Consider the following 23,548-nt stretch of genomic DNA (forward strand, 5'->3'; position numbering starts at 1 on the left):
GGTCTACATCCCCCCCGGTAAATCTGCTATCCAACTTGCCTCTAACTTTGTCTCCAATCTGCTCAATCAGAGCCGTCTCCTCTGATATACTCTTTCTTAATCTTGCCCATTTTGGTCACAAATGACGAAAATCTGAACATCTTCAACTCAGCCACCTCCATCTTCACTGTCTCCACCGTCCCCCTCCACCCTGCCTGGACTCTCTTGATTGTCCATTGCTTCCGATAGTTGACCTGGGGTATATAAACTCATCCACTTTCACTGCCTCTGCTCCTTACAGCTTCACTGTTACACCTCCCTCCATTCCATTCTTACTTTTACTTTACTAAAACTAATTTTGCATCTTTTTATACTTTCAATAAATTCTTAGTAAGAAACCAAAAACTAACTTTTTTCCCTTCCACCAAAATCACTTGATTAATAACAACAGTCAACATGGAACATTTGGGAAAAGCATATTTTTGACTTGTAAACTAATACATTGTGAATCATTTATTCTTACACCGAGGTCAGCAAGTGAGGATTCCCTGTTCATACCAGGTCATAAAAAACCCTGTTGTGTTTTTCATGCTGCACAAATATCAACACAAGTCAATCAGCTGCCTCGTCAATCTTTCAACCCATTTTCTTGCTAACATGATATTATAGAAAACAGACATCCAGGGAGATCCCAATGATTTTTTTTAATATAGTTGGCAATCAAAGATGATTTTCATTTGAATCATTATTTACACATAAGTATGTACAGTGGTCAAAAGAGGAGCAGGCGGCCGTAGTCGCGCTGTGTGCGCGTGCACCACAGAGGAGGACAAGGGTGGAGGAGGGCGGGGGTAGAAGTAGCTAGAGTTCATCCTTTCAAACAAATGTATGAATAAATCTAACAGCGGCTTATTTCACTCATCCATTCGACATCACCGGTATGTGTGCATAGCTCGGACATGGATTTGGCACGCACACACACACACGCACACACACAATAAATATACACACCCAGTATATAAACAATGCACTGACAGACAATGTGCACTGGCTGATCCTCGTGTAAAAGTCTCATCTGATCACATCCATGGACACAGAGCTACAGCGGAACAGAAATGCAACACACACGCACGCACATACACACAAACCACTACAATCGGAGCCTTTCGTGTCATTGCCGGGTTTATATTTGAGAGTTTCATTCTTATGTTTTCGTTTGAGTCAGAAAACATAAGGCTTTGTCTTTGTTAAAAATAAATAGAAGTTCTTTAGCACATCTATGTGCATTTTTGGAGACGTGAACATTTTAAAGATCTTTATACCCTGCGAGTAGAAACACTAAAGCCTGTACTTATAATCCTGTGCAGCACATTTAATCTATACTATGGAAAGAAGAGCAACACGTTCAGACATTTGAACAGGTAACCTGGGTCATTTTAGATTCGATTTTTTTTTTTACTACTTCTTTGCATCAGCACAGATGGTGCATTGGTCATTTTCAATAATAGCTCTACACTTTCATTTTTGGTGCCTCATATGCGCTGGACTGACTTTTCTCATGCTGAAATCATGTAGTAAACTTGGGAGATTATTATTATTATTATTATTTACCTCAGTACTAGGACAAAGGAGTCTGTTGGGATTATAAAATACGTCTCCAAAGACACATCAGAGTTCAATGACTCAAAAACAAGCAAAAATCTCAAATATAAAAAAAAATGATGACTACTGAAGAGGCACGCAACAGCTGGACACACTCAGTTGTTACAGTACTTGAGTAGATGGTCAAGGCGTACACACATCTAGGGCTTTGGTGCATCACGGGACAATCAGGAGTGTTTTTTTCTTTCTTCAGTTTGAAATAGTACGACAGGCACCGATCTCACTGATCAGTCCGTATATATATATATTTATTTATTTATATATATATTTATACCTATAAATCCATTCAATGAGCTATGTACAAAGTATGGCAAAGAAAAATCTTTATTTAAATTTAATCAGCAGATGTCATTGGCTCTTCACTGGCTAGTCCGTAATGTCTGCAGTGGGTTTCATGCTTAGGAGTGAGTCCATACCGACAACCTGCAGCCGTCTCAGAAATGGACTCATGGACCCGAGTCGTCCCAGATTTAAAACAATCTCAGTAGAGTCCATCCAGGCCACAGGTTCAGTCCTACATGAAGGTTGTTGGTGACGCTGTCACCAGGGTCATGTGGCATTGACCTCCATGATGTGGTCGTCAGTAGCTGGCAGCACCAGGACCTGGCATGCGTGGCTGTGGTTGAACACCTGTCCAGGGCTGAAAGGCTCGAGTCGTGGCATGGCCACGCCTTTCTGCTGCTGGTCGCCGCTGCCCACAGAGTGGACGCTACCCCGGCTGCGGATGCTCGCCGTGTCTCCCTGATCATCCAGCGTCTTGTCCAGCAGGGATAGACTGTCGTTCTCCACGCAACTGTCTGAAAGCGCCAAGGAATAAACAAATTACTGATTGTCCAAATGACAAAGAAGAAGAAGAAGAAAAGCATTTTGTACCAGAACGTTATTTTTAAGATCTGGGGATGAACTGCTAACAGGCCAGCAGATCAAATAGAGTGTGAAAAACACAAATCTATTCAAAAAAATACAAAATAAAAATGAAAAAATAAATAATCTCCTTTTCAGTTTGAATGAAAACACGGTTCCACTCCAACCATTTGCTACATTTTAATGTGATGCTGCTTTTATGTTAAAATGATGAAACTATGCTAATGATACTGGTGCGAGTGGTGACACACCTAACGGTGTTCAAATACAAGGCGGCATGGACTGTCATATTCAAAATTAGGAGCACCCACAGGAATCATCACAGGGCGTCACCAATCCACACAATGTGCTGCATTGTGGTGTCACACAACACAAAGGTAATTTTAAGGTAAATAAAGCACAACCTGAGCAACTGCATGGAACAAACAAAGCAACTCATAACTAGTGAGGCTGAGTAACTAATAAGCTGTGCTGCTGCACACTCTGAACTTGCCCTGGTGTTACAATAAAAACTCTGAGTGAATAAAATGACTCATTAATTCACTTCTGGTTTATATTTTAGGAAACACAATGTGTTATGTATGTTGAGACATTTTTGAACAACTGATTGCTTCAGCCATCTCTCTATCCCTTCCCTTATGAATAAACATCTACAAAGGCTTGAAGGTTTAGCAGGTCTCACCGGGGTCTGGCTGAATGGCCACTGCTGCAGTGTGAGGCAGGTACTTCAGCACTTTGATCTTGGGGAAGGGAAGGTGTCCAGCAAACAGAGGCATCACCTCGATCTGGACTTTGTGGGTGGCGTTGGCCGTCATTGGCATGAGCACCATCCCTGAACTCTTCCCACACACCGCCCAGTTACTGCTGCTGTCAGCCACTGTGGACATGCATGCAAACACAACTATTAAAATTGTTTCACATTATCAAAATCAAACAGACTATTTGTTGCCTTAAATTATTTAGCCTTGTTTGTGTCTGGCCATATGCAAAAAGGAGTCTGAAGAATAGTTTGAAGAGATGGTTTTGCTTGAAGTGCCTGGCTCTTATACATATGCACATCTGAACAAAAACAAGTCGATCTATAAAGTGATAAATCCACCGCTTCAGCTAATATCTTGGTATTTGTGAAAAGTGATATTAACTCTTACAGAACTACAGTTTTTGGCAAGCAGCTGATTTTAGGTTAGATTAAATTAATGCCATTTTTATATCGGTTCTTCAGCCAAATATTCCTCTCAAATAACTGACCGGTCTACTAAAAATCTGATTTAATTAAAAGAAAAGAAAAAAAAGACAGAAAGGGGAGCTGATAGCATACCTTCATACATGAGCTTGGTGGTTTTGGGGCCATCGGTCTCAGTCTTGCTGTCCTCTGCAATCTCTCCCTCTGCTGGTTCAGTCAGTCGTGTTATACACACCTCAAGTCCACAGAGGACGCCAGAGCGGCAGTGCTGCTCACCAGCAGGAGGGAAGATTTCTGCTTTCACGCTGTACAATGTCTGATGACATGAATTAGAGGTTATCAGTGGGTGGGAGAGTCAATGATAATGGCTAAGTTAACTGCAACTAAACTCCTACAATGAGCTATCCATTAAAAGTAGCCACTTGCAAACAGAATTTGCTCAGATGTTTTAAAAAAGTCTTGATATTTAACGTTCTGACAACACAATCACTGCTTCACTTACGCATTTAGATGAAAAGGACCTAAATCTGGAGTTTAAGTGGACTTACAGTGACTCTCTCAAGCTGGAACTGGTAGTGGAAAGGTTTGTAGGCAGAAATGTCTTGGCTGAGCGGAGAAAAGTTGGCAGAGAAAACACACTGGAGACAGGAGGGCAGGTCATCCTTCCACCTCACCTCCCACAAGCAGAACACACTGTGCTTACAGCACAGAAGCTAGACACACAAAATACACACCAGACATCAGTGTGAGTCCATGGATGATGTAGCTCTGATCTTTCAAATCAACATCTAAGATAGAAAATGTATTATGACATTGTCTATCCTGATGTAAAGGAATCTGAAAACACTCTGGGGCTCCATCCACAATGACAAGAGGTTTCCAGACAAATTAACACCAAAATGCAAAATCAAGGATAAAATAAGCAAAACAGTGCACATAGCCTATAAAGCCATCTTTAACCCAAAATATTATAGAAGGCATTCACCATATTTTAAAACTGGTGTCATTATTTAAAATAAAGGAAGATGTTTGTTAGGCTTTTTTCCCCCTTTCTGCTCACCTGTTGTGTTTTAGTGTTAAGAGACTGGAGCTCCAGCGATGCGTGCTGCTTCTCTGTCAGCTTTACTTCTGCCAGCGTAAAATTAACATCTGACACATTCTGCACACACACCTGGATGTACTTCCTGTGGGATCACGTCCAACAGGTCACAGGTCAGACAGGTTTGGAAAGGTAGTGGTAAAGAATGTCATGTTAATAAGTTAAATCTAAACTTTCATCTTTCCCAACAATAAAAACTAATTTAAAAAAAGGAAGAGACTTGCCTGTTACCAGCAGAAAGCAAAGAGTGTTTGGTCTTGAAAGGGATGTAGAAGGTAAGGGCAAGCAGTGTGGAGTAGATCGACCACGGACAGTCGATAGACATCTGTGTACACACACAAGTTTAAGTTTCTCTACCAGCTATCTGGCAAATATGTATTTGGTTGATGACTAACAATCGTATTCTTTACAATTTATGTCAGCTAACTATTTGAAATAGTCAATTGTTTATCTTAAAAAAAGAAAGAAAAAACAAAACTGCAATATCTTTGGGCCCAAAGTGAGGTCATCAAATATCAAGTATAAAACCTTCACCACACAAAAACATCAATTCTTCTATAATGTGAAAGCATTAAAGTAGCAAACAGTCACGATAACTTCAAACATTTATTAGAATATTAGTGATTAATCATCTTATGAACAACTGATCGACTGATCACTAGAAAATGTAATCCACACTATACACAGGTACCACCCACAGCTAGACTACCAGTGATATGTAGCATGCTTCATCACTCGCATCTCCCCCACAAAAAGTTCCATGTCTTGTGTCTCACCCTCTGGTCGATGGCGGTCATCGGTGTGTCAGGATGACTGTAGCTCCGTGGTCGATGGCGGACCTCCCCATTAGTCAGCCTCTCATTGGCGGGCCGGTCAGCCCCGGACGGGATTATGCACAAAACCTCCAGCTGAAACTCCAGAGTGTGGTAGGGAGGGGCCGGAGGAAGGCTGATGCTCGTCACCTTTTCAGACGACTGAATGGACAAAGTGCTTTCACCCACCAACTCTGAACACAAGAGGGGGCCAGAAAAGATGGCCGCGTGAAGTTTAGAGCTCTGTATCTATGAGTTTGTTTATGGGCACAACTCAGTTCTGAACCGATACATGAACACCAAGATTCTGTGCAAACCCCACCCACACACACAGCAGCACAGTGGAGATCCATATAGTTCAGACAACATTACTCAAATAACAGGTGAGATAATCTAAGCAGTTTGGCATGGAAAGAATGACAGCAGGAAAGTGGACTGTCAGGAAAGATCACTACTCCAAATGATCTTAAAAGAATCATTTCTTATATTCAGTGTAGTTACTGACCAGAAGTAGGGCTACTGATTCGGGCGGTGCAGCTGGTGGAGGGCAGGATGGGCATTGTTTCTGTGTTGCTGAGCTGCAGGGCATCTCCTTTCTTCACAGTGTAGTGACCCGTCAGCAGAGTAAACTTCACCTTCTGAGGCAGACCAGCTAACAGTGGCTCTGAAAACAAAGACAACTACAGTGACGCACACATGCTGCACTGGCTTATGGGTAAGTGGAATATTTATAGTCTGATCAGGTCAAACAAGCTGGTAAAACTTATTTAACTTTTTTTAAGCTATTGACCTGTTAAAATTAAAAGTTATTTTTATGAACTAATCATTTATTAGAATTTATCAACCTCAAACTCTTTATGCTTATATGGTCATAATTACAGAAAACTATTAGAGAATTTAAGCTAATAAAGCTGCAAATAAACTCCAAGTGTAACAAATACAACAGCCCCAGATATGAAGAATCTGATTTTAATCAAATAAAAATATTCAGACCTGAGAGAGGCTCCACGGTGAGCTGGGGCTCCTGAGAATATACTTCATACTGGGCCGATGGGTAGATATGAGGCAGGATAAACTGCACCTCACCGACTGTGGCACACAGCTGGCGAAGTGTGTAAGTACCTGGCTGTCCACTCTACAATGTAAACCAGAGGCACAAATGAGAGTGTGAGGGGGGAAAAAATAAAGGGACATTTTATGACCGAAGGAAGGTCGCATCTTACTGGTGCAGTGAACGTGATGCTGTTGTTCCCAGGCTCTAATGTTACATCCTGCACCTTCAGCATTTGGGCTCCTTCCTTAATTCCAACAGTAGGGGGGCTGATACAGTTAGGCGTGTCTGGGGGTGAGTTGCTGTCATGACGACGCATGAGCAGGTGAGTGTTTTTACATATCACTCCTGTAGAGTTGAGAGAATTGTCCGAAGGACTCCTGTCCTGAATCTCATCCAGCTCTAATGAAGGCCCGGCGCCTGCGGAGGATGGAGGACCCGCTGATGAGTTACTCTGTCTAAACACTACTGTCCCTGGGTGCGTTTGTCTCTGAGCTCCCTTTGACCTCCCATGAGTCCCTCCATGATCCACCTCAAAGTGAATGCTGGCGACTAGTTGCTGGATGCGCACCGACACGGGCATCAAACACCGCAGAGTGAGCTCCACCTGCAGGACAGCTCCAGAGTGCACCGAGGCTGTTGCTGGATGGAACTTTAACTGCGTGAGCTGTGCAAACACGCCCATGCTGAGGGTAACTTTGTGAGCTGAGAGCAAGAAGTAGAAAAAAAACATGTTAATGATGTGCACATTTTTGTAAATTATAAATACAAAGTGTATTCCAACTGAATAGGAGTTAAACAGAAGTGCTTACACTGGTCTCCAGACTTGCCAGTAAAGCTCAGAATTTCCTGACAAAAGTGTTTCCTCTCGTCCGTCGTCAGATTTACATCACCAGCCAACAAAGCACTGGTTTGTAAGTAGCTGTGGTGGGTTGTAAAGGAAACCAAATAATTCATTTCACTACTTCAAAAACAACTTTTGGAAGAACAAAACAGGAACCCCTACTTTACCTTCAAGGCCAAACCGAACCAGACAAGGTTTCACATCATCAGCAGCTCAACCTATTTTAAACCTGACTGATAATAATACTAGACTAACTTATAGAAGGTCATGTAAATATTTTGATGCCATAACAACCGACTTTATATTATAAAGAAACTAAAGGACATATTTTTAAAATACTAACTTTGACCAGTGCAACCATTTTTATGAATAGTAAAGTAGGAAATTAATAAATGTGCTTCAGTGTTTAGTGCTGTGACGTAATGTTAAATCTTGGCATCACTGTGATGTTTTAATATTTGCCCATTAATTAGTCTCATGGCTCTGAAGGATACTCTTCAGTTTTGCTCAGCAGCTTCTGACACTCAGCAACCTGTCTCCTGGTGTGAGTCACAGGGAGGCTCCACCCCTCTGACACGTATGACTTCAGAGCTTCCTGTAAGAAGGTTTCCGCCCGCTCGGGATCTCCCTTCCTCCTGTGTTACATAAAAAAGACATATATAAACAAATCATCTTGTTCCTCTTCATTATAGAAAATGATAGAGATCATCATCATTATTATTATTATCATTATCATCATGGATTTTTATATATTTGTGAAGAAATTCTTTTCTTTTTTTCCTTTTCTACACTGATCAAGATAAAGTTATTTTGCAGGTTATAATATGTGAAATTGCATGCAAATACTGCCCACTCACTCACTCTCTATTGGCTGGCATGACATCAAATATGAGCCAGTAGCAGATGGACAGCCTATTTCTTGCATCATAAGTATTTGGTTTTTGACTATTAAGTTGGACCTCATATATATAGTCATGCTCAATATAATGAATGTCACTTAATTCCTCTCAAATAGGTTTCCACTTATTTCAGAAAACTTCATTTATCTTCAGTCCTGTGTGGGTATTTATAGGCTCTAATTGTGAAACAGTTCTATAGTAGAAGCCTAACCAACTTAAAAAACTCAAATAGACCTGCCTATACCCTAATTAAACCAACAGCTTAACTCGTCCTTACATGTAGAACTCAGCCAGACTTTTTCCCACCAGTCTGGCAGACCGAAGCCGGCCGATGGCCTGGTACATTTCCATAGCAGCATGAGAAAGTTCCTGATGCAAGAAGCAGCCAACAAGGTGGTAGAAGAAGAGAAAGAAGAGGAGAAAGATCATCAAATGAGCTGTTGCTGCTGAAGCTTTCAGGACATTACATCATTAAAAAAAATGATGATTAAAAAAAAAAATTGGATAACAGTTGAAAGAATGTGTCTTAACTTCCTTCTTAGTAAACCAATGAAATAAAATATCAAACTGTGGCAATATGTGTGGCTTACAAGATAGTGCCTTTCAAAAGCTTCGACAGACGACAAAGCTTCTTTCAGCTTTTTGTACGGGCTCTGCAAACTGTTGACTGTGGAGGAAGACAAAGGAGATTTTAAAAACACATGCGGTTATTTATTCCCTTTCAAATAAGAGAGGCAGTGAAGAGTAAAGTCTAACCCTGAGGGTGCAGGCACACCATGGTGACTTAAGAGAGCTGCCATAGATCAAAGAGGCACTGCGCCTGTGTGTGCTGCACTGCAGAGACTACAACTAATAGCCATATTTTCAGGAACAGCCTGTACTTTTAATCTAAAACAAAGTGACAAACTGAAAAACATAAATAAATTAGGTGGTCATTACTGCCCAGCAAAGGTAGAATGTGAAAACTTACCAGTCTCAGGCCTCTCGTCCCCAAGCCCAGCCAGCAGATCTACAGTCCTGTTCAGGTCCTCAGAATTGGGTCCCTTTTTGGACACTAAGCCACAGAGTTCCCCCAGAGACTTCAGCTGCAGAACGCGGAGAGAACACTCATTGAAAAAAGGCCATTTTATGTTCATAATACCTACTTCTTGGTGTTTAAATTATTACATAAAAGGATAAGCAAATTTCTTCATTCTACAGAAATGGACTGCAAAGCATTGGCACAGATGTTTTGGAAAAATGCAGACAAGTAACCTTTTTAGTGCTCTTGTATGTAGAAACTTATTAAAGTATTGGCAGGGGGCGATGGCCTTCTACCCCTCAGCCTCCTAGCAGATACACCTATGGTATCAATTTGAAGCATTTGTGAGCTACTGCATTTAAAAACCTGCTGCCCCGTAGGCTGGCGACCTTACCCCTTCAGCCTTTTTTAGGGCTGAGGGGTAAAAACCGGGAAAGACTTGTGTTTTTAGGGTGATGCTGAACAGTGGAAAATTGCATGTGCGTGATACATTATTAAGCGTTCTTACAAGTTTGATAACAGACGAAGAACCAAACAACAGTAAAAAGCTACAGTGTTAGTTTGTCAGTATCAGTGTCAATGTTTATGGAGCTTTTCAACTTAAGAGCCCTAACAGATCTGTTGGAAGCTTAAAGGTGCTGCTAATGGGTTTCTTAAGTTAGTAAAGTCAAAGCTTAAAAAAGCAAGACTTTTTTTTTATTATTATTATTTGTTTATTTTGTGTGTGGTACCTTGTCTGTAGCATACGCCCAGAGACCAACAGTATGGGAGCAGTTTGCAGCTAACTGGGCTGGATCACAGCAGCCCTCGATCCTGTGCAGAACCTCCAAGCAGCTGAGAAACACCCAACAGTCCAGGGCTCCCTCAAGGACCTGCACCTGAGTAACATAAGAAAGCATTTTAATATTAGTAATGAAGTACAATGTGTAGAAAGAGAGGATGAAAATCCACTCATACCATTAGAAATGGTACGATCTGTGTTTATTACCTCCAGCAGGCGGAGCTCCTGTACACAGTTGTGGAGCAGCTCCAGCGCTCTCTGCGTGACCTCCCAGGGTCTTTGGAGGAAGATTAGTAAAGTGCACTGGCGAGAGAACAGGTAGCTTCTCAGGTCTAAGAGACTGGCCTCTCCACGCTGGATGCTGTCCCTCTTCTCCATGTCAATGGGTCGCCGAAGCAACAAGCCGCTCCAGTTACGCACTGGGGCGCAGAAGGAGCCGAGCCAGTTAGCAGTATCTGTGAAAGAAGCGGATTAGCATGACCAAAAACAAAACTAGCGCGTACCTTCGAAAATGGAAACAAAAATGCAAACAGTGTTTCTTTTAATTAACAGAGACAAACTGAAACAAAGCATAATAATGAGGTGATTACGTACCTCCCGCTCCAAAGTTAAGGACATACTGGGTAAAAAGAGCATCCAGCTCATCATACTGGACCAAGGCGTCCTCAAACTGCTGCAGCATTTCAAAAACAAAGGCCAGCTCCTCCTGCACAGACACACACATAAGACAAAACTGGAAATCAACACTTGGCTCCTGTAACCTTCTAGGACAGAGTTCGAGGACAGGATAACACACAGGCCTACATTCCAGCGCTTCTTTCCATGTACCTGGACCATGAAGTATTCACAGAAGCTCCAGCCCGGCTGGGTGCGCTTCTCTCGTAGTGTGCGCATTTCATCTTCGAAGCGGCCCAGGTTCTTGGTGAAGGACATGAGGAGGAGAGTTCGCAGCTTTAGCAGCAAGGAATTCCAGGATTCCTGAGATCGAGATGAGTCCTTCAGAGGATCAGACAGAACTACACACCTGGATGAAAAGACAAAAGTCTTTACTTACATAAGGAAGATTCAATCCACAAGGCAGCTTAGATTTAGCAAGCACTGATTACAGAAACTGCTTTGAGACAACATGTGAAAGAAAGCAATGAATTACTATTATTTCACGTTTTAAATCAAATTGAAAATGTTTTTGAATTAAGTGAATAAAATAAGTAAAATATAAAGGAGTCTGTGGGTTTCTAATTGTGAAATTCAACCTAATATTTCAGTTAAAATTGGCATTTGTAAATGTTACATTTTAACTCAGACTCTTCATGTCATTCATTTGGAAGTGGAAATCAGTAAACTGTAGCATCTAGAGATAACCTATACGATAGACTTTCAGAGAATGTCTCTAAATTCTAACATCGAGCACATTTACATCTGTTTTGTACATTGCAAGTGTAGAAATAACTTATAATACACTTTCTCTCCCTAGACTGCATCACAATCTGCATTCATCACTACCCACCGCTAGAGATTCACAAACTCTGTGTGTGTGTGTTTTGGGATAAAAAGAAAGGCTCTCATGACGTTTTTCAGAAACATAACATCAAACAATCGTTACAAAAATCAAATAATCATTTCAGACTTACACATCATATTTCAAATTACTCTGTAGAACAATTACCTTTGACAGTTACTCCAGAAAAAGAAGAAACTTGGGACTAATAAAGCATTTTAAAGGGAGTCAGTGTGTTACACATCATCACATCTTTCTAATTTCATCCAAATGAGTTTGTTTAAACTGGAGGAGCCTGCTAACCTATCACTCTGCTTGTTGCAGAAGTCACTGCGGATCTTGTCCACAATGGATGAGCGAGGCAGGATGTTTGTCTTGTTCTTCTTCTTGGTATCATTGGTCTCCACCACAATGATGACCCAGTCTGATGAGCCGTGGGTCCTCAGGCTGTTCTGCCAGCGCATCATGTCCTCCTTCACGGAGCTCTTATACATTTCTGTATCCTACAATAAAGCACATCATTTTGCTTAGTCAGGTTTTTTATGAAGACTTAGTACTGGGGAAAATTTGAGATACTTTTGCATTTGGCCTGCCAAAATATCAAGGAAAGCTGGTGCTGGTTTAAAAACAAGTAGTCATCAACCCAGACATTGATGTGATTTAGTTCAACTTATTTCATTTTTACCATGCAATTAATTACCTTTTTGCATAGTGGTATATATGCACATACGCCTGTTCAACTGCTCGTTAATGGAAATAACCACTCAGCCAATCGTATGGCAGCAACTCAATACATTTAGACACGGTTAAGACAACCTGCTGAAGCATCACAATAGGGAAGAAAGGTGACTTCAGTGATGTTGAATGAGGCATGGTAGTGAACCTAGTGAAAGTGGGCTCTCTGGTTGATGCTATAGGGCAGAATAGAATAGCCACAGAGTAACTCAAATAACCACTTATTAAAATCATGGTATGGAAAGCAGTTTGCTTAGAGAGACTAGAAAATAGAAGACTGGAAAAATGCTGCCTAGTCTGCTGAGTCTCGATTGTTGCTAAGATTCAGATACTAGTTGGTGGCAACAACACAAAAACACAGATCCGTCCTGCTTTGTATCAACAGTTTAGGCTGGTAATGGTATAACGGTGTGGGGGATGTCTTCTGAAACACTTTGGGCCCCTAATCATTGTTTAAATGCCACAGGCTGCCTGAGTATTGTTGCCAACCATCTCTATCCCTATGTAAGCACACTGTACAGTCTTCTGATGCTTCCAACAGGATAGCACACCATGTCACAAAACTTAAACTGGTTTTGGAACTTCACAATTTGTTCACTGGCCTCCACAGTCACCAGATCTCAATCCAATAGAGCACCTTTGGGATGTGGATGGAACGGGAGATTCACATCATGGCAGCCAACAAATCTGCAACAACTGTGTGACGCTATCATGCCAATATTCCAGAGTATTAGCAAGGTGTACCTGGGAAATATACAACATCCACACAATTGCAAATAGCTTATTTCTTTGCACATGTTTTTGGCTTGAGTATCATCACAGTGCACTATATACCTGTGGTTTATTCCATCCTAGATGTTGGCCAATTTTTTGCATTTTTTTTACATCATTGCCAAAACCACACCACAGCAGTACAAACCTATTAATTTTATTAGAGCTGTACTTTACATAATCAGGATCAATAAAATTTTAACTCATCAGATTGTAACTAAAGAGCAAATGAAGAAAAACATGCTTCCTCTTTAAGAGCATTTTGTACCCAGTGAGAATATTTCAACATCAAAGCATATCAGGAAACTGAAACTACAAAAAGAATGCTGGCCAGCAAGTTTATATTGACAATAACTAAGCCTCCGTATCTGTGGGGTACTGATGTGGATGTTGTGACTGGGATTTGCCGAGTGGCTTGCTCTAAATGAATCCTGCTCGAGGGTGGTGTTTGTTTTAAATTGGCTGGAAATGAGAAGAGGTGGGCTATAATATGATTAGTCAGTTATTATATAACAGTCACCCGCCAGAAAGAAAAAACTGAAGCCCTGGTATTACACAATGTTTTGGAAGTTAACTTTTAGTCAGTCAGGATCTATTTGTCCTAAAGTGACACAAGTTGACAGAAAATAACTCCACTAGCCTTTATGATATTTTATTCATTTATAAATAAAAAAAGGTTTTCTTTCTTTTAAAATGTAGCTATGGGATTCCCATATATTCACTTTTCAATTATAGTGGCAGATTACTTCTGCCTGACAGTCCTGTGACTGAAGAGGCTGACCTCACTAGACAAGAATGGCACTGCCTCCAACAGTCGGCTAATTGGTTGGCAGTTTTGTCATCCCAGAAGCTGAGTGTGCAGCTTAAATAAAATTGTTCAAAGTAAAGCCTGCCTTTTACATTACTCGCTTACAAAATGCAGATGTCTAATGTGCAGGAGGACACGCAGTACTTAGCCAGCATCCTCATTACCTCCATATTCAGCTTTGTTTCACTTGTTAGAACTTAGTTCTTCTTTCAAAAAAACAAACAAACAAGCAAGCAAACAAAATAAGCTTTTGAAAGTGTACTGCTTCTGTGTTTGGTTTCTGTACTAATAGTGACAAAGGACTGCTCAAGGAAACTGCAAAAGAAGTGCCTTGGGGTTTAAAATGCCTTTGTTTCTTTAGTTAAACAAATTAAGCAATTCCATTCATGTAGCGTGTGTGTGTGCTTGGACAGCAGCAAGTTGAATATCACATACATTATTCAACTTTTCATTAAGAGCTGAGCACCTTTGCAAGCATGACGCTTTGAGGAAAACCACTACAGTTCTGGAACACGAAATTAAGAAATGCTCTCAAATCAAAAGACCTTGCTCTTGAATAAAGATGGGACTAAACTCACACACACTTTGCAAAGCTGTTTGTCAAGGAGGCATTGGTTTGCTTGTTTTTACAAATAAGAAAGCATTCAAGTTTTACAAAGGCAGTCTTTAACGCAGGTACACTACACCCACAGTCCTTAGGAAATGTCATGAGTCATGAGCTGATGACTGCACTTCCTTAAACTAACCAACTGCTCAGTCAGCACCAGCAGCAGGTTCCTGCTTCTCTTGTTTTTCTCCAATCTGCTTTTGCTTCGCCGTTTATGTCAAGTTCAGTTTAGCCTGTTGGCTGCGGATGAGCGAAAGCCATCCGTGTAATAACAGATAATTGCTGAGAAAGGCTCTGCAAACGAGATTGATGATGGGTTTTTTAAAGCTTTGTGTTTATATGGAAAACAACATAAATGTGCCTGTCAGCCTGATGGATGTCACATTTCCACATCTTGCACACAGCCACCTTTCACCTCTTTTAAAAGGCCCACCTTTGAAAGTGTACCCACTGCATTGGTTTCTTCACAAACTGCTGGTAACATGATCACATAGCCACTTCTATTTTAACTCGCAGTTAAGACCCAGAGCTGCAATATTCACCTGAACGATAGGTGTGCAATACCGCCACATCAGCACTGACATACGAAGACAATAAGTGAAAACCAGAAGCAAAGACATAAGACCAAGTGTCATGTCGGTATAACGTCTGTACTGATACATAACTGTATGCTCATGTCTTCAACACAACTCAAGTGCAGTAGCACAGTGCGCTACGTTATAAAAATAGTGATGTGCGTGACCGGCAGAAGCAACACAAAAGCGGCAGCTTATGCCAGCGGATGCAACATCAGTTTCGTTGCACAGCATCATGCGAAAGGGGGTGAACAGTGAGCATAAAAGTGCCATTACCCAAAAGTATAAACACAACACTCATCCAGGCAGTCACATCCATCTTTAAACTCGCATGGATTAAACAAACTGTGCTTTATTACGACTCAACTACTCTCACTTCCTGTACAAAATGTGCCAACACCTTTCCAAATTTCGCTTGAACAGCAGCAACATAAGTCTTTATCTCTCTGTCAGACAGCTATTTGATAAAGGCGAGTTTACGGAGCTTTGAATCAACCTAAGGACCCCCAAAGACAGGCTAGAGAATACATGCTCAACCTGATCTGACAAGCAGAGCGTAATAAGATTGTGTATCTGTGTGTGCTTTGTACTCACACAGCAGTCAGTCCAGTAGATGTGGAGGAAGGGGAAGGTGAGAAGAGCCTTGTTGCCCTCCTTTGGGAGCAACTCCTCTTTAAACTGGACAAAATTAGCTTCAAGGAGGATCATTTTTGGTGCACGGCCATAAGTCCTGCACAAAAATGAAAGCAGAGCATCAGTATACAAACACAAGTTTACAATGACTACAGTTTATAGCACAAAATGTCATCTTTCTATCCAATGGATTCTTTTGCCATAAACCCAACCTAATAAACTCTAAAATATCCATGAAGACAGAGCATCATATCTTTAACTGTATCACCAGTAGAATCTGTCTTACTGATGTAATATGTACCTCACACTGTCTTTTCAAATATATCAGGAGGAAACAGAAGCAATATCTTAGAAATGGTATTACTACATGCAAGTTTCCATTTTGTCCTCAGAATTGTCGATGTGTCCGTATGTTTTCTGTTGGATGAAGATAAATGCTGCTTTGTTAACTTCCTGTTATAACAAAATGGGAAAATTAGATCAAGGATGTAAAAAGCCCCGCATCTTCACTCAATGTGGTTACCGTCACCACAAACAGATGGATAAACTGATTCTGGCCGAAGTCATAACGATAACAAAACCCTGAAGTGTTATATCCACGCAGTGCAGATAACAGCTCAGAAAAGACCATCAGAAGCTCTGCTTGCTATGCCAGCTCATAATATTTTTAATACACAATAATATTCACACTTTGCTTTCAAATGAAACATCACGTCTCAGAGAGAATTACATTATCACAGTTTGGTATTCCAGTCATTAAGGCAACTCTGGCAATTAATAATAAACCATCCAATATTACTAAGTACACCTCTGAGATCAGGTTAATGATGTCTAACCTCATCGTGTTTTTCTGTTGCTACACTTCATGCTCAGCCAAATCAACCAGTTTTTGTCTCTACTGCAGTTTAGCTGCACCTGTAAATGTCATTTATGGTTTATGATGAGCAGACCTCCTACTTCCTCTTTTAATTCTTTACCGAGTACACCTTTGCTTCCTCTAGAATGTCTCTCATTGTGCTCTGCTCCTGAGGTTTTTCTGTGTGATCAATAAATGTAATACAAATGTATTGTGTTGACTGTAATGTGCTGCTGGTGAAACACTGACCTGTGAAATTTGAAAGGAAAGAAGAAGAAGAAAAACAAACTCACCTCCTCCACTCCATTGGCTCTCTGGGAAGCTGTTGAGCCAATGAGGTATAAAGAGAAGTAAACAAGGCCTGATCTCCAGCACCTGAGACAAAAACAGGAAGACAAGGTGGGTTAAAAATTAGGTCATAGCAAAAAAAAAAAAAAAAAATGCAATAGTTCAAGGGGTGGTAATGGAATATTGTTGTTAAAAAAAATTCTCATGTCTTCTTGACAATAACAGTTTTCCCCAATCAGCATAAAGGGATGTCACACCTGAGTTAAAACAGAGTGAGCAGAGGCCTTATCCAGGTAACTTCAGGGTTAACCTTTCATTTTCTATTCTACGAAGATGATTCACTTCTTATTAGGGTAAATGGCCAAGGTAACCTATGATGTGACCTAACCTGCTCTGGAGCAGGTTGGGTTCCAGATTAGAGATCAACAAGTATGAAATCAACCAACCAACTCCCCAGAAAATAGCGTCACTATTCCTGGATGCTCCCTGGGTGGGAACAGTACGAGGGTGTAATATCTTTATGTTTCCCTGATGAGTATCAATAATCAATAATATAGATGTTTAGATGCTTTATTCTATGATTCTTGTTTTCTGTTGGCAGCAAACAATTTTACAATAATCAGTGTACAACAAGCATTAATATCTGATCCTAAAACAGGACACCTACACTGTACTTGCCGCTCGTATCAAATGTGCTTGTATAAAGTCTGAATTCTGTCTCTGTCTTTAACCTTTACTCTCAAACCCTTAAACAGCACAGACTCTGCATCTGAGAATAAAAACTAAATGCAGTTACTAGAACAAGGAACACACATCAAGAACGCCTGCTCAATAAATCAAATTAATTTCACTTTGATCTCCGACAAACTGAAGTGATTTCCACGTCTCCTTTATCAGCCTGTAATCTTTAATGTTTAAGCTGATCCAGTTTAAAGTTTCAGCGCTCTAATATGCAGCCACCAACAGCAGCGCTGAGAGCGCACTTAAGGATAAACTTATTAACTGGAACTAAAATCTGTATTTCATCTTTTCTTGCCTTTTTTACAACAGTCTTGCACTGTCTTACAGTCTTACTGTTATATTTCTATGTTTTGAACAACTTGATAACATTTCTGTTGTACCTGTCATAGGGATCATTTTGGCATTTTGGGTGGAAGAAAAGTCACATGATTCATCAAACACCTCCTTGTCAGATGCTGCCAACACCACTTTGATGTGAACACACAACACTGGGTTAACTTAGCCAATTGATAACCAACTTCATATGACCATTTATCCTGCTTGCCAGTGTCAGACAAGTGAAGCCAGATAAGGGGAAGACACTCAGGGTATTTTTAACTGACTTCGTAACATAGAGCCCAGCAGTAACACCAATAATAAAAATAATGACTGACCGAAAAAAATAAGAATTGGGAACAAAATGCAAAGTGATTTTTTTTTTGTATGAAAATATCAGAAATGCAGTAAACAATCACTGCACAATGTGACAAATGTTTTTTAACTTCAAATACCTTCAGAATCTGCAATAAAACCTCACAAGATGCAAACACAGTCAAGCTGTGATGATACTTTAATTTAGGGAAAATGTTGTCAAAGTTTTCGTCGGGCTAGTCTGGCAGCTACAACCTCCTGCAATGCACTCTTCTTCTATATCTGCTGCCTCCTGTTTAACAGCACTCTGGGTCTAAATGATGTCAAGGTTTTCAGAATAAAGCCTCCTCTGCTTCCACAACATCATTCTTGGGATTTCTACTTCTTTTTTATGTTTAAAACTGTCCAGGAGGCAACTGAACACAGCTCCAGACTAGACTATTAAACTACATAATATTAGGAGCGCAAATAGATTTTTTTAAACCCCTACTTCTCTCTTTTCTGCACAGCAAACGCCTGCTTCCAAAAAGCAATAGAAATAGCAATCAGTTACAATACAAGGGTATGTCCTAGCACAAGTGCTACTGTTGTGACAGAGATTTCTAGCCATCTACAGCTTATCATTAAACAAAAAGTAAAAGAAAAAAAGAATTCATTACAAAGCACATTCACTTTTATTCTAAAGACAGAGCTACTCAAACTAAGATATTTACACAACCAAAGTTTAACACTGTCAATCCTTGCTTTCATCACGGTGTCATCTGTAAATACAGTGTGGACTAGCCTTCACAGTCGCAGTCATTTTAACCCACACATGGCTCAACATCCGTAAAAGATTCAACTGACAGAAAGCAGAAAAAACTACAGATCAATCATTGGTAGTAAAGAAAGTGAATACCTAAAGCCAGGGATTTGAGTTAAACAGTCTATTTTTCTATGCAGTGCCAGTTGCTATAATAGAGCACATGATCAGCAATGCAAAAATAAAAGTGCAAAAACACGCATGCATCAGCACCTGTTATCATAGTGCATTGCCCTACACAGAGCCAGAATCAGCCATTGCTATTGGAAAAACAAACATCTGATCTTTTTCGCTACATGACTTGTTGTTCACACCCCACCTGTGATTACAAAAAAAAAAAAGAATCCCTCTCAGTCCTGCTGATACTGCTTTGATACAGAGCAGAGTAGAAAACTACAAAGAGAGTTGTGACTGTGACTATGACATAATGGTTCAGACACGCAGCTTTTAATTTAAGGCTCCTCTTTTTAGTCTTCTCTTCCATATGCCTCCTACACTCCATGAATCCACTTTTACCAGCGCTGACTGGTAGAGTCACCACTCCTGCAGAACAATGGTGTCCAATTTTAGAAATTATCAAGCTGTCATTCAAGGTAGATGTGTGGGTTTTGATGAACAGTGACTAAAGCACTTGTTTAAAGCTACACTGCAAAGAGGCCACAGCCAGTGAACCAGTGTGAAACCATGTTTTCTTTGAATACACTTGAAAAGTAAAAGGAAACCACATGGTTTCCCCTTTATGAAACAAAATGTAACCAAATATCCCACAAGGTCAGCACTTCAACGTCAGGTCAATTTGACTCTTTTGTGGCAGTCCTCGATGTCGCCAGCAGTTGTCCAGCAGACTAGAGATGGGGATAATAGTTACTGTTTTTTCTGCGGGGTGTGAACAGGAGGACCAGTCTAACCACCACTGGCAGCAGGTGGGGAACTGGTTCATGTACCACCATACTAGTGCTGGGCGATATGACGATATATATCGTGTGGACGATAGAAAAGTGTCTATCGTGCCATTTGTCTTCTATCGTTTCTATCCCGAATTTTACAAATTATTACATAAAATATATCATTAACCCTTTACAACCGGTCGGAGCAGGCACACTCCGTTTTCCCTAACTATTTTTAAATCCCTGTAGAACTGGAACCACGTAAGGTAGCGCAATAATGGGGTTTTTTTGCATATGAATCCGTAGGAGTTGTACTTGCATCTTATTCCATTAGCTTGCCCTAGGTCACGGTTTCCTTCCACATATAGCTTTGCAAAAATTGCATAAAAAGCACTTCCAGCAACAAAAACATAATATTCCAGAAACAGGCTTTGCCGATCCGATCAGCTGTTCATAACACTTCCTACTTGGAATATAAATCAGCGCGAACTATCGCATGTCCGCCATTACCTTTCCGAAACCGGAAGTGACGTCATTTTCGCGGAAAATGTAGTTTTTTAAGCTTCAAAGTCTATGTTGGTGTTTTTAAAAGTCATGTTTGACTTTATGCTCTTCTGTATCGTTTCTGGGATGCTTAGAAGTCAAATTACACTGTTGGAAATAGTTTATTTTGATGCACATGCTGGTTTTTTGCAAATTTGCATTTATTTATTTTCATTTTTCCTGTAGTATATAAAAATTTCTGTATCTCAAAAATAAAACTATGAAGACACTCAAAATAAATAAATGTAAAGATAAGCTCTGGCGGACTTGGTTCTATGGTAGGTCTTAAAGGGTTAAATAGCCTGTGCAAATATATTAGTGTTGTCTTCTCACTATACATACTCTTAACTTTATGCAAGAGAAAATAAAGTATAAAAAAAATGATATTTTTCGCAAAGAAACTCTGTCTTGTGGTTTAGCAACATGGTGCTGCTTTACATGCACCCGGATTTGCGACATGCTTTACAGTAACTCAAAACAAAGACTGCACCCTCTCCACTCGCTGTTTAAAGACTGCATACTTTCCAGATGACCACAGGTCAGGTGGTATATCGTGATATATATCGTTATCATGATATAAAATAATTCATATCGTGATAAATATTTTTTCCATATCGCCCAGCACTACACCATACCCTCCACATTCTGACCACACCAGAACGTATGCATGTGGATCTTGTTCACCCCAACAGTGCCACAAATATCGTCCAATTCTGCCGTTTCCTTTGCATCAGTGCCTAATACACTGAGTGAGGTACATTTGCAAAAGCACTCCTTAAATCGCTTTTAAACACACTATTTAAACTTCACTTTTCCACATCCAGCGTTAATTTTTTTTTCTTTTAGAGCTTTTCCTAAGCTTTATCAAACAGTTTCAGTCATTAAAACTAACTAAAAAGGTTTTGTTGCCTCTGCCCAAATAAAACCAAAATAAATACCAAGTGGAAAACAAAATTCAAAGCACTGAGGACACAAAGAGGTTAACCTAACTATTGTATCAAATACTAATATCTGTACGACTTCAATAATGTGCCTGTACCATCATCACAGTGACAAAATATGAACTGGTCATTCTAACAGTTCATGTCTTCCTGTATACTCTGTAATTTGGTCAATTTAGCACAAACAAGTCAGATTTGTTGTTCTAATCTGAAACCGCCATATTTAACTGTTGAAGTTCAGCATTTTATCACCCACATTGGGATACTGCAGTTGTTTGTGTTAGCTCAACAGTTCTTGATATACCCAGTGCAATGCAAACAATAATGAACTTTGGATGTTCACAAAAGCTGCTATTGAAGCTGCAAAGCAAACACCGGTCTGATGATCCTTGCATTGAGTTAGCTGCTCTCACACACTTGGCACATTGCTGCTCATCTACTACATAGACATACTCTGATGTATCCCTCCTCATCCCTAAATGTTGCTGAGCGAATCAATGTTTCATCATATGTTAATTCTGCTATCATCAAGAACACAACCACACACTATTTGAGTGGCATAAGCTCTGTGTAAATCAATGATCACACGGCCAGAGTAAACCAGAGTGTAACCCGAGGTCTCCACTTATGCACAATTACAATCACACACATGACACACAAACTGCGTTTTCAGTATCCAACTTAAGACAGTAAGTAATTTACACAGAAACCCTGACAATAAATCCTGCAACAGTACGGTGTCATTTTCATTTCATATTACATTTACTGTTAAGAACATTACTATCTCTAAGGCCTTAACTTCATATTTTATATCTGTAAAAGGACCTATTACTACAGAATGCAACCGTCTAGTGTAGGACACACGATAACCCCTATGGAACGACAAGGGATCCCTATATCCACACGCTGAGATCTACCTGCGATTTCGTTTTTGAACCCCAATGTCTGAACGTCAAAGTGTGCCACCAATGATTTTCATTCATAGTCCCATTTCCTAGAGCCTCTATCTACTCTTATACTGGGTCACGACACTAAAAATGGAGTGGCCTGCGAAATCAGATGAAGCTGGCACCCACCACAATTGTCGCTCCCTAAAATAATAACCCCACCAATGAAGCTTCTACCACACTCCACGGGATTTATGAATGGCAAACTGAGCCCAGCTCTCACACTTCACTGTGGCAGCTACTTTTCGAGCTCCTGACTGGGAAAACTGTGGCTGTATAGCAAGGAACAATATGATACCCCACTAAAACTGCAGCACCTGTCCGTGACGTTCTATCGTTAGCTGGGCCTGTTAATCAGTGCAGCTAGCTAAGAGACATACCGTCTTTCCTGAGAACATTTAACACGAACACGGCGCAGTATGCACGTCTAAAAATATTACAGCCTAACAGTTTGGAAATAAGCCATCCCCAATTGCTATGCACATAAGCAGCGACTACAAATTGGTTATTGTAAGGGTGACAGCTAGCTTAGCCAAAATAAGCTAATGAATGCAGCTAGCAAGGCTAGCTGTCAAGACCATAAAAAATAAAAGAGTGAACGTCTCCGTTTAACAAACACTCACATGTTACAATCGGCTTGTTTTCCATGGTATAGATGATTGGCTTTTCCTCTTGACCCGCCATATGTGTTAGCGATAGCACTCCATGAAAATGACATACAAACAGTGCTTTATTATTAGTAAGTGCTTATGTATGCAGTTGTGTTGAATCGATGGGGCCTGTGTCCCCACTGCGCTTCCGGGAAGTACGTAAGCCGTGCGTAATTAAAGGGCGAGCAGGCGCTTTTCGCATGGAGGGATATAAATGACAGGTTTGTCAGGAAGCCGGCATTTTTCTGTGGTGTGCTGTGCACCAATTTAAAGATGTGCGTGTCTTATAATATTATGAGGATGAGGATTGGAAAACTCCAGGAAGCCGTTGCGGTTTCTGGTCCTCTTCTTTGTTTTTCATTCGGGCGTAGTTTAGAGCAAGGATCTCACCACGCTACACTACAGCTGCACTTTGATAGATGGTGTTAACAGACGCAATTT

The 23,548-nt window shown here is 40.4% G+C and overlaps 1 protein-coding gene across 1 annotated transcript; it reads right to left on the reverse strand.

Moving 5' to 3' along the window:
- Nucleotides 1-668: 668 nt before the first annotated feature.
- On the reverse strand, nt 669-23,241 carry trappc10 (trafficking protein particle complex subunit 10). The gene is made up of 23 exons (XM_063496614.1): nt 23,081-23,241; nt 16,972-17,053; nt 15,784-15,919; nt 11,997-12,196; nt 11,024-11,219; nt 10,790-10,901; nt 10,403-10,650; nt 10,146-10,292; nt 9,364-9,478; nt 8,984-9,060; nt 8,671-8,762; nt 7,989-8,129; nt 7,463-7,572; nt 6,823-7,355; nt 6,593-6,734; nt 6,105-6,263; nt 5,564-5,793; nt 5,012-5,112; nt 4,749-4,872; nt 4,237-4,401; nt 3,824-4,004; nt 3,188-3,382; nt 669-2,438 (listed from the first exon to the last, which is right to left on the reverse strand). The coding sequence occupies exons 1-23, from the start codon at nt 23,139-23,141 to the stop codon at nt 2,191-2,193; spliced, it is 3,795 nt and encodes a 1,264-aa protein (XP_063352684.1). The 5' UTR covers nt 23,142-23,241; the 3' UTR covers nt 669-2,190.
- Nucleotides 23,242-23,548: the final 307 nt, after the last annotated feature.

Source organism: Pelmatolapia mariae, linkage group LG16_19 (assembly GCF_036321145.2).
Source record: "Pelmatolapia mariae isolate MD_Pm_ZW linkage group LG16_19, Pm_UMD_F_2, whole genome shotgun sequence".
Lineage (NCBI taxonomy): Eukaryota > Metazoa > Chordata > Actinopteri > Cichliformes > Cichlidae > Pelmatolapia > Pelmatolapia mariae.